Source organism: Phyllobates terribilis, unplaced genomic scaffold (assembly GCF_046119375.1).
Source record: "Phyllobates terribilis strain yellow unplaced genomic scaffold, ASM4611937v1 Scaffold_1__5_contigs__length_1240528914, whole genome shotgun sequence".
Classification (NCBI taxonomy): Eukaryota; Metazoa; Chordata; class Amphibia; order Anura; family Dendrobatidae; genus Phyllobates; species Phyllobates terribilis.
The window spans coordinates 294378874-294391718 of NW_027362761.1; the positions used below are offsets into that span (position 1 = coordinate 294378874).

The following is a 12845-nucleotide window of genomic DNA, read 5'->3' on the forward strand; positions in this document are numbered from 1 at the left end:
GATTGGCTAAATCATTTGGGGTTTTTGCCCTCCTCTGGATCAACTTTAGCAATTACAGAACTAACAGGTCGAACTTGATGGACGCAAGTCTTTATTCGGCTTTACAAACTATGTTACTATGTTACTATGTCACTTGAGGACACTTTCAAAGTTTTCCCAATTTTTCGCACTGACTGACCTTCATTTCTTAAAAGTAATGATGGCCACTCATTTTTCTTTACTTAGCTGCTTTTTTCTTGCCATAATACAAATTCTAACAGTCTATTCAGTAGGACTATCAGCTGTGTATCCACCAGACTTCTGCACAACACAACTGATGGTCCCAACCCCATTTATAAGGCAAGAAATCCCACTTATTAAACCTGACAGGGCACACCTGTGAAGTGAAAACCATTTCCGGTGACTACCTCTTGAAGCTCATCAAGAGAATGCCAAGAGTGTGCAAAGCAGTCATCAAAGCAAAAGGTGGCTACTTTGAAGAACCTAGAATATAAGACATATTTTCAGTTGTTTCACACTTTTTTGTTAAGTATATAATTCCACATGTGTTAATTCATAGTTTTGATGCCTTCAGTGTGAATGTACAATTTTCATAGTCATGAAAAGACAGACAAATCTTTAAATGAGAAGGTGTGTCCAAACTTTTGGTCTGTACTGTGTACCAGGATGGGCCCAGTATGGGAGACATATATACCAGGATGGGGGATATATATTCCAGGATGGGAGACATATCTACCAGGATAGGGGACATATCTACCAGGATGGGCCCAGGATGGGAGACATATATACCAGGATGGGGGATATATATTCCAGGATGGGAGACATATCTACCAGGATATGGGACATACCTACCAGGATGGGCCCAGGATGGGAGACATATATACCAGGATGACCCCAGGATGGGGAACATATATGCCTGGAAGAGGCCCAGGATGGGGGACATTAGTACAGGATGGGGGACATTACTACATAACAAGTAAGGGGGGGCAACATGTCCTTATAGGCTTTAGAACACTACAAGTGCCCATACATCTGACCAACATGCAGAGCAAGGGCCCATCGTACTCTAGGTACGCCACTGATGCCATCTATATGAGATCTGTGGAAGTTAAGCCTGTCATACTAATTAAACGTCTGTCTAGTCAACAATGGTTAAATTAGCCGGCAGCCATCTTGTTCAGCTCTCCCATACACAGGAGTACTAGTTCAGCCGAGCACTCCTGTCTTCTCTATAAGAGAGCCTCCAATAGATATGTCTGGTGGCAGCTTATCTCCAGGAGAACAGGATCGTCAGTCCAAAATCTGACATGCCGGATCAATATCTCCCCCGACAAAAAATTGTCTGAGACACCCATGCACATTAGACTACAGTCTGACCCTGTGGACTCTTGGCACCCTGTTGATCAAGTGTTGGAAAGGGCTCTGTGTCCTTTTCATTGTTTTATTGTTTGGACAATATAGTACAATGCCATGCTTTCAGTAGTTGCTGTGCTTGGTATTGCAGCAGTTACATTCACTTTAATATGATTAAGCTGTACCGCCAGGAAATAAAAGTATTGCCTTACAACAATCAAATATTAATGGCCCATCCGGCCATCAATTTTATAGAACGGGAAAGCCCCTTTAGGTAGTTTTGGGCTTTAAGAAAATTGCTGATCAGAATCAAGTAAAGTTTTCCTTGAGTGACTCTAACGACTTGTTAGATTATTATCAGATTTTGTTGCAGATAGTGAACTGTTAAAGTTCCCACAGCAACACTCAGAAAAGTGATGACAATTGAAGATATACTGCAAATGTAATGTCAAGTAGTGAGGCACAGTTACAAATGACATGGATAGCAGCTGCAACCACTAAAAATGATGTACAGTGTAGACACAAAGTAATTATCATACCTGCCCAGTTTGATGGATGTGAGTGTTGCTTACTGCTCTGCACTGTTTTCATTGCGTCCGAGAGGGAAGCGCTCGCTTTCATTCCATTTAAAAGTGACGAGTAAAAAGCATGAACAAACATTTTGGAAGCTGCGACCGGCACAGGCCAGAGAGATACAAGGACACATTGGGCCCCAGCAGCCAGGAAGGCTCGCGTTAAGCCAATAACTCCATCTGCCGTAACTTTGTTGCTGGATTCCTGGTAAGATCCAAGAATTACTAATTTAACAGGAAGCCGAAGATCCAGGACATCTGCAGCTGTCAACAGGAATTCTTGGAGAGGCGGACAGTCTGATATGCTCTCGACATCACTGGCATCGTCCTGCATTTGTAACGACTCTGGAATAGTATAGGTGTTGCCAAAGGTGCTTTTATTTGTTCCCAAGCTGTTCTCACTGTTGGGAGTTAGTATTAGCGCTGCCAGTTTCCATGAGATGTGGGTAGCAAAGTGAACGCATTCCGCTTGAGTGAGTGCACTCATCACTTTGTCTTTTGTAGCTAAACTGCCAACAAGAGGTTGACATCCCAACAATTCAGCCACCATGTAGGCCTCTTCTTCTGCTGAAGGCATTGGACCCCACAGCCATCGATCCATCACTGATGGGGGAAGTTTAGGGTTTCCTATGACAGCAGCCATCGAGGTAGAACTTGAGTATACCGGAGCATTCTTTCGCAAGTGAGACTGTAAAAGATATATCCCAAGAGAGTCAAAAACACAATAAAAAACAGCTGAAGTAATGTAGCCAGCATTTTTTCCTTCTCAAATACTCTTTTCAGGCTTGTCTACCTTAGTTCAGATTCCCACCTGTCATAACAGCCAAGAAAGAAGAACAGAAATGGTGTATTTTACCAGAGGCAGGCTGGATTCACAAGTGCAGTTTTGGAGCTATGCATGGATTAAAAAAAAAAGAGAAGCATAAAGTACAGATTGATACTTCTTCTTGTATCCTCTCATGTTTTTGACTCAAAGGACGTGAAGTACAGCAAACATTAACATTAACAAATATAGATTGAAAAAGTAATTTATAATAGTGTCCTCTTTCCTGATATGTTAGACAATATACCGTTAAATGGGTTTTACGATCTTAAGCTAAAAGTCACTCTATTTGACTTCAGACTTGTGAATCCTCACAGTGCGCACAGTGCACAATGTGAGGATTCTCCAGAGCCGGCGCTGGGAGCTGGCGGTCATGCGACTTGCATACTTCCAGCCACATTCCGACTAGACTGTATCCAGTTTCGCTCAATACACTTGCGCTGAGTGAGGCCACACCCTTCTGGTTGGCACGTGAGCGCTTGTGTGCAAATCACATACTGGCGGTCACGCGTTTGCCGCTCCCGGCACCAGAGAATCCTCACAGCACACTGACTTGTAGATTAAGGCCACGTGCACACGTTCAGTATTTGGTCAGTATTTTATATCAGTATTTGAAAGCCAAAACCAGGAGTGGAACAATCAGAGGAAAAGTATAATAGAAACCCGTCACCACTTCTGGATTTATCACCCACTCCTGGTTCTGGCTTACAATACTGATGCAAAATACTGACCAAATAATGAACATGGCCTAAGACCAGAAAACCCCTTTAAACCCATTATGGCTGTACATTGTTTGATCACTGCTTCTCTTTTACCTCAGTCTTTAATTTACAGTTCATGTTTGTACATCTGTGGATGTATGATATATGCATTCTACGTATACGTAAAAAATGTATGCAAGCGTGCACCATGAGTCGACCTATGTCTGAATTTCAGTGTATGTGTAGAACGTATGTAATACATCCATCTATGTCTATATACTTTTTTCAAAAGAAAAAGATATTTTTTTATTCTTTTCTCAACTAGCTTTACTAGTAAAGACAGGAAAACATTTTAGATGTACTTAAACACACTGCAATATGTTTCAATACGTCTCCCATTGAGAATAAGGATGTAAAAACCTATCTGTCTTTTATATTTTTATTTTTGCAAACAAAAAAAATGTGGTCAAAAATACGCAATGCAACTTAAACCAGACAAAACAGTCAAAAGAACACTCTTTTATCTATGTTTTGCCCTTTTTAATTCATGCATATGCTGCCATATACGTCTGAACACAGTTTTTTATCATTCAGATGTGTATGGCCAGTGAAATGAACTGTACAAATGTGAACTTAGCCTTATCTTCGCATCAGAACTTGCTTCTTTCACATGCAGACCTTCCTGGGGTAATGTAATTAAATAATGAAACAGGTCACTGTCTCCATCATAATAAGAACACTCATCTGCTGCAGTTAAGATGATGATTGATACACAAAGCTAAAGGCAAGTGAGAAAGTGTTCAGATGTTAGGAAAATACACCAAACAATACCAGGATCCTGTTGCCATCTGGTTCCATCCACGGACAGGAAGAAAGTATTAATCATGGATCTGCAATTTATTGTGAGCTTACCTTCGAATTTATGTTCAGAGATCGGATTGAGGGAACAGCAATCAGACTGAAGCGTTCATAAAGATACTCATTGGATGAGCTCCCTTTTAAGAGAGCAAATGGAATAAGGTACAGTTCTCCCTCTAATACCATCACCAGCTGTCGGTGTCTCCCCACAGGCCCGCTGGAATGCATAAGTCCCTATAGAGATAAAATATAAAACATCCTATTACTCCAGCAGATGCTCCGTCGTGTAATCACATATAGATACTTCTTAATTACCATAGAAGTTTGACCTTGGCACCTTAGTAAAGTGGTTGCAAAAGGACAAAACGTTAACATTGCAGTTATTTAAAAAAAAAAAAAATTGCCTTTGATTTAACTAAGGATTTTTTTAGTTTAATTTCACATTTGTCATTAGGATTGAGTATACATTACAACAAAATATGTCGACAGGAGAAAATACGTTTTGTCTCGTTAAAAATTGGCAAAGAAGGAATGACAAATTCTTGTGAATTATATTTCAGGAAAAGAACAAAACAGAAATAACTTTCAGCATAGAAACGATCAACATTAGAAGTTAATAATTTGATTTAGTCTTGTGTTTCTACATTTCCAGAAGAAAACAAAACAAGATTTATTCCATCAGATAGTGAGCATGTGTTAGGCGCGCAATACACATTAGATACTTGTTGGCCGAACGATGATTTAACCGTTTCAGCCGACAGTCATCTCGGCCCGTTCTCCCATACACAGGAGAGCTTGTCTAGGTTCTCCATGAGAGCAGCCACCAGATAAGTCAGCTTATCTCCTGGAGATGATACCTTCGGCAGTCCGAAATCAGACATCCCGGATCAATATTTCCCCTGACAATAAATTGTTCGGAGCTCCCATACACATTAGTCTGAACCTAACAATACTGGGGCGTATGGCCGGCAGTCAAATGTGTATGGGGGAAGGCTTTAGAAACTTGACCATAAGCGCATTATACCATGCACCAGGAGATAGGACAAGGGACAATCACTAATAGGGCTAAAGTTGGATTTAGAGGTGCATATTTCAGCTCGTAAGTGAAAGCTTATCCACTATATACAAGTGGTTCAGCTCTTGTTTAATGGCTCGTTCACTCAGGCCAATACTAAGTACGAGGAAGGAATAATTGCTAATATGATTGTTTTGTCTGAGTACTGCATACATATTATCAGCAGTGCACCCCATTTACACATGACGATGCGCTGCTGACTATAATGATTTTCATGCTGGGGTAAATGATCCAATCTGCTGATGAATAAGCATTTTGTTCATTTGTCGGCTAATCGGCGGTATGTTTCATGGCTCGATGTTCTTATGCCTGTTATGAGACTTTTCATAGAAGTGCCGTGTCTAACTAAATGCTCAAAAGTGGTAGGAATGGCGACCTGGTATCCCTGGAAAATAGGCTGGGCACGATACTTAATTTGTAGGTAAAGGAATTTACATTGAGGAGTTCATTATATTTCTTTATATTTCTTCAACTAGGAAGGAAGTGTTGGTTCTGTAATCAATGGGATTGGCATTTAGGAACAAGAGTTTAGATATGGCTGACGTAAGGCTATTCAGCATAAGAGGGTAGAAGAGGAAGAATGTAATAGAACAATTGGAAGACATTATTTCACTAAGGAATTTCATTGACATCTTTACAGCACGGGGGCTATGAACACGTGTACATCTGCATAAAGTTAATAAGTTCTCATGATATTAATATTCCGCAGCAGCGCACAGTTCAGAGAGTACATGTACAAACAACATCCGACATTATAGAGGAACACACAAATCAGCAACTCAAGCAAGAGTAGTGACAGATCTGCACACACGCTTACAAAAGATCAGGAAACGGAGGAACACAAAACGCATGTAGAGTATAGTCCAACCATCTTCAATAATAAAATGTTTTTTAATTTTCCTCTATCCTCCTTCTCTTTTTTCTTTCTCTTTATTCCTCTTTTTCCACCGTCTTCCAATATTCACACCACCAGATCTTCAGATTTTTTTACTATTTTTCGACTTTTCATCTTCTATTTTTAATATCTATCTTCTCCTTCTCTCCTTTCTCATTTTCCCCTCATTTTCCTTCCCTTTCTTGTTTTATCTCCAATGCATCTCTTTCCGTCCCGGCAGAGTTAAAAATCCCTCGTCTCCTACCTACGCGATGGTCACTTGACCACTGCGATGGGCTGATTTTTTTGGTTCTCAGTTACGCATGCACATTCAGCCTTTTGGTTCTGTGAAGTTGTCTCTTTAATCCTGTCATGTGACCGGTCACCATTTCCATTTTTCTGCCCTGTGCTTCAGCCTCCATTGTAGGTTATCTTCCTATTAGTATTATTCAATATCTGTGTTATTACATTTGTGACATACCTGGTACCATTGCTCCACCAACCATCCCTGATGAAGCATCAGTGAAAAGCATGTCGGGTCGTTGGTAGGTGAGCCCTAATATGATCTGTTGATTATGTGTCCTGATTACTACTTGTACTACCGCACCTTACATATATATTTTTATTCTTTGGGGCTTTAATAGTGTTGGCACCTTAAATTGCATTTTTTATACCATGTGCTGTGTGATCATTTATGTGCCTATTTACCCTGTGACTGCACCTTTTTGTATGCCTACCATCCATACTCTGTAATTTACCATCTTCTTACATACTCTATACTTACCTTTGACAGGCATCAAGCACACAATTTTTGCTTGTTTATTTTTTTTTGTCTCCATTTTTTAGGGTAGTCTTCTCCCTCTATGGCTCACCCACTTTGCATATCTGTGACTTTCATGTTGGATATTTACTTACCCTTTCCCCTTTTTTAATTATTAATGCCACTAATAAAGATTTATTCCATTCAATTTTTGTTTTTTGTATCTATACAATGCATATAGGACATTTACCCTACTTGGGATTGCATATATATGCAAAAATATATACCGTACACATATTTGCAGAATCAGATATATAAATCCATGTTTGAATTGCCAGCAATCTCCTTTACGTGTGCAGAATTGTGATGAATATTGTATAGAAATTGCAGGCTGAGGTTCCCCGGCATACATAGTGATACATAAGCACGGCATGATAGTCTCACACATCATATTGAGTGCGGTACTGATGCTTTCCCCAGAATTGTACATAATTTACTGGAATCTCCTACTTGTGCTCATTTTGCATCCCAAGCTCACGTCAATGTATGTGCTAGAAACAGAGATTTAGGGTCAGCCATGCTGACATTAAGCTGCCTCAGGAGGCTTCATGAGAAACCTCTTCACTTCATTCTGACAAATTGTTTACAAAAACCAATGATTCCTTGAGGGAGGCATCCATAGACCAAAGCCCATGGTGAACTTGCTCACATTCTCTAAAGCAAAATTTACCAGCATTTGCTCAATCTTTCCTTTCCCTGCACAGTAGGAGCTGACAAGAAGTATCTTCCCACTACTGGGAAGTGTTCTCCAGAAATATTTTCCTTCTATATTACGTTTGACTTAGTGCTCTCAAAGCATTAGCTCCAGGTAACTTTTAGCAGCTACTGTAAGTCATAGTGACAAGTGCCTAACCACAGTTCCAATTTAGAAGAAACCCCTGAGGTTTGGTATTATGGTTTATGGAAGATGCATGCAAGAGCTGCGCAAATGAAATAACAAAGAACATTTGCATTTCCCTTCCATTTACAGTCATTAAATAAAATAAAATCCCTAAAATGAAGACCCTACAAATACATTAATATTAATGAGCGAAGGGAAATCAAGTAACACTTGTGTGTTCATATGAGAGGAATATGCAGATATTCATGGAAACAGGAATAGATTTATAGTAGTAATATCGTACAGAAGTGAGCTGAGGGGAGAAACATGCATATCATTAAACGCAATGTGTAATATACAGTAACCGGCATTATAACTCCGCTATGATGTGCCATCTTAACTCTACACTTCAGCAAGTCCTTCTAGGTAAGAGGTTCAGCAGGCCAGAGCAGGGTGTTCTTTCTTCCTTCATTCATTTTTATTAAGAAGGAAAATGAAAAACATAATCAGTGACTTGAGCTAGAAACCACACAATTTGTAAGGTATTAACTTGTTTTGTGTGCTATGTGAGGCCCTCTTATTTTCTAGCTGCAAATAAAACTCTTTGGCCCTGATTCATAATAGTGTGTCCAGCAGAAATTTGGCATAAAACACTTTGGTAAGATGTAAAATTTTTTACACAACTCGAGGTTGCGCAAAAATGTGGCGATTTTTGGAATTTAGAGTTTTGCCCAGCTCCACCAACACGGCCAGTGCTGGGGCAGGATGAGGGCGGAACGAGATGTAACCCCAAAGCTTGTCTAATTCATGACGAGCTGTGGTGTACTTTATGCAAGAAAGTTTACTGGCTTAACTAATAACCAAGGCAGGCAAGGGAAACAACATTTGACAGGGAGTTCCTTAGCAGGTAAACCTACCACCAAACAAAAGTGACACATCTACATATTCAGGTTAAGAAAAGACAAAGGTCCACAAAGTTCAACCTTTCTCCATCATATCAACAATATCCATTCAATAATCTACACTGTCTGCAGGCAAGTGAGTATCTTGACCATATCATAATTTTTAGGCATATTTTCCAACTTCAAGCTGTGTAAACTTGAATGCTTATTGGTTGAAGCAGATCAGGTGAAGTGTATTGATCAGGATTTGCAGAACTCTTAGGCAGCTTGTTTTCTTCAGCAAGATGGATCAAAAAAGATTTAACAGACTCTTAAACCTCAGAAATTGTTAAAAGTCTTAGAGAGAGATACAGCATTCTTGAAACTGCTAAGCTACTGGGCATCATCACAGAACAATCAAAAGTTTTGTTGTGAAAAGTCAACAGGGTTAGAAAAACGTGTTGAGAAAAAAACAGGTCACACATTAACTGCTAAAGATTTGAGAAGAATAAAATGTGAAGCGACCAGGAATCCATTTTCCTCCAGTGCAGTCATATTCCAGAACTGCAACCTCCATGGACTGTCCAGAAGTACAAGGTGTTCAGTGCTCAGAGACATGGCAGAGGTAAGGGAGGCTGAAACCCGATCATCACTAAACAAGACACAGAAATTGAAACGGCAAGACCGGACCAAGAAATACCTGAAGGTATTTTAAAGATTTATGGACTGATGAGATGAGAGCCTCTTCCTTACGAACCAGATGGGTGTGCCCGTAGCTAGATCAGTAATGGCACAGACCTTGACTACGGCTCAGATGCCAGCAAAGTGGAGGTGGGGTACTATTATTAGAGCTGAGATTGTTGGACCTTTTCGGATTGAAGATGGACTAAAATCAACTCCCAAACCTACCGCCAGTTTTTAGAAGACACATTCTTCAAGCCATGGATGCAGGAAAAAGTCTGCATCTTTCAAGAAATCAATGATTTGTATGCAGGACAATGCCCCATTGCATACATCGAAGTCCACGGCTTGGCTAGCAGTAAAGGTCTTAAAGATGAAAACATAATGGCAGGGCCTCTTCCTCACCTGACCTAAACTCTATTGAGAACCTGTGGGCCCTTCTTTCACAGGAGATTTATTGTAAAGGAAAACAGTCACCTCTCTGATCAGTGTCTTGGGGGCTGTGGTTCGTGCTGTACACTCTCTAGTTTTTCAATGTACTTTTCAGAATGTGGAGTCCATAACTGAATCCCATAGCCAAGATGTTTCTTACAAGTGATTTTTAGAGGAGATATAATACATTGGGGTCACAGGAATTTATTTCTATTCTATATAGTCTAAAATCTTGTTGCTTTTGCACCTGCTACCTGACATTGAGTACTGCTGCTTAGCTTTCTGATAACCAGAATACCCAACTCTTTCTCTTGTTCTGTAGTCCCTAGAATATTTACATTTCAGGTATATGAAGCAATACGATTACTGCGGCCTAGGTGTATTACTTTACATTTATTAACTATAAAATTAATCTACCATGAATTCCAAGATCTCCCTGAGCTAATCTGTGCCCCCAGAATAAAAAAAATGAAATATTAAAAAATATTACAATGTAAAAATACAAATAAAATGTAAAAAAAAAAAATTGAAAAATAAATATGCCCCACTCTGAGAAAAAAGTGCTTATCGCTCTGTTCCCTACTTACAGCAATAGGTGACATGCTGCTTGACATGAACCAAGTTTGCACGGGTGTCAGGTGCTCGCACGTTAATACATTTTGGCTACGTAGAATATATGTTGCACCAACATAAAATAATAATTAAGATTCTACACTAATTGGTGATATCAGTTTAGAAATACCCAAATGATTTAGCATTGTCAGAATTTTCCTTGTAAATCAGACAATAATTGTCAACGACCAACACACCCAATTTCACTCATTTTGCCAGTCTGGCCATAGCTAACGCTATTTGTGTTGCATCATGCGACTATGACGTATCTCCGGTATAGCTTAGATGAAGAAGGTGAGTGGTTATGCACATATGGGACCAGGTTAAAGGGGTTTTTCTCTTTCAATATTTGGTTTAGCATCGTCGTGTGCCTGTGTTAAAAATAATAGAAACACCTGGTACCCACCCTTTCCCGGTCCACCGATACCTCACCAGTAATTGTTTACAGTCTGCTGCATTGAAGTCACGTCAACAACAGCACTATCTTTACTAATATAGTCACAGTGACTTTTTTAAGAAGCTTTCATGTCAGTTACTTCAATGACTAGGTTAATTTAATATAACCAATGAACTTTTATTTTTTCTAATTTTCTCTAAACATGTAATGATGGAAAGTTGAATGCATCCTACACCGTCCTTGTGAATTATTCAACAACTAATTAATTCCTACTGAGACGATTCTGCTGACTGAAGTGTGTGAAATTTTCGTCTTAGATCTGTCATTGGATTCCTGTTAAATACCAGCCGTTCTGTGCTCAAATTTTCCTACCCATGGGAATAATTTACAAAAGAGTGCTCTAAGGTAGTAATATTCAGGAGACATGTTTTCATAAAACGTACTTATTAGACTTTTATTAGAAAGACAACCTTGACCAAAATGTCTTAGAAGAAGTTATTACCTGCCTGTTAGTTCTCAGGCCCATAGATTAAAAATCAAATAGTCCCAGATAACCCATTTAAAGTGAAACACTAGACATATATTTATGATTACTATAATGAGGCTATTAAGGTCACGTCCCATACTATGGCTGATAATTCTTTCCCTTATCTATAGATCCCTCACACCACAAGCAATGACAACTAATGCCCGGCCATCCTCTGGCAACATTTAGTGCAGTTAATATACCGCCCATCATCATGCATATTCATGAACATTCCCATGGATTCCTATAAAGCAATGTCTGCACTGCTTTTCCGAAAATAAGGTTATTTCTTGGCAAAAATAAATTGAAACATTAATCTTAACCATCATAAAGAAACTAAACCTCTACATATCGGTTTTCCTTCTGACAGTTGCCTCTAGCATTGAAAGTTTGCTGGTTATTATATTCCATGCACCAACTACTAAGCAGTCAATACAAGAATTGTACTGACTTTTCAAAAGAAAAGCCTAAGATGTCTCATGTGGTGCAGTACCTGACACGGGGATTACATTACAAGAGAAAATCTATGAGTCATTCGCCAAGGACTAAAGATGCCCATACCAATTACATAACTGTCCACCACACACAATTCCCCAACACACATGCTTGCTTGTCTGATGAGTAGGCATGTTTTCAATGTGAAGAGTGAAGTAAACCATCAGATACCTCTGGCAGAAGCTTACTGTATTTTTCGGACCATTAGGCGCACCGTATTCCCCCCAAATTTAAGAGGAAAATAGGGGTGCGTCTTATGGTCCGATCATAGCTTACCTGGGAGCTGGGGCACCCCCTTCTTCACTTCTGCCACCACTGGCTTCCTGAGGGACTATACCTCCTGTGACCCCCGCACCACTGCCCCCTAGGTAAGATACCTATTCGGACTATAAGACGGACCCCCATCTTATAAAAAATAATTGTTTTCCACCCCAAAGTTTGGGGTGCGTTTTGTGGTCTGGTGCGTTCTATAGTCCGAAAAATAAGGTATCTCCTACGCAAAAAATGGATTCTTCTGTCCTCTAACATCATCTTTAAGGGGGCAGAAAGAGGACACCATACACATTACAGGGTCCCCGAGTTCTCATGACTTTAATAAAAGAAGAGATAAGATCCAGCAGTGAACTCGTGCTTTGCTAAAATGCATCTTCTTTATTGTAGTTTAGTAATACAACTCGGAAAAAATCATACAAAAGTTAAAAGTTGCGTTTCAGAGCTATGTCCGTAATCATTGCAAAAAAATTTGCCATGGACTTAAACAACGAGAGCTTATGAGCTGCACTTACTGGGAATTCCTCATTCACGAGGAAGAATTGCAAGACTTTCATAAAAGATGTATGGGGGCCCCTCATGGCTTTTTATACATGGCCGTAATACGACTTCATACAGCTTCCAAGTTGGGAATGGGGAACTCATAGGCTACTAC

General features: G+C 39.7%; 1 protein-coding gene across 3 annotated transcripts in view; it reads right to left on the reverse strand.

Moving 5' to 3' along the window:
* TTC28 (tetratricopeptide repeat domain 28) overlaps positions 1–12845 on the reverse strand; it is an 824287-nt gene that overhangs the window by 46841 nt on the left and 764601 nt on the right. For all 3 annotated transcript variants that reach the window (XM_073673179.1, XM_073673184.1, XM_073673189.1), the window contains 2 exons: positions 4362–4541; positions 1893–2613 (listed from right to left, as the gene is read on the reverse strand). In XM_073673179.1, the coding sequence (XP_073529280.1) occupies positions 1893–2613; positions 4362–4541 (901 nt within the window). The remainder of the gene's footprint in view (positions 1–1892; positions 2614–4361; positions 4542–12845) is intronic.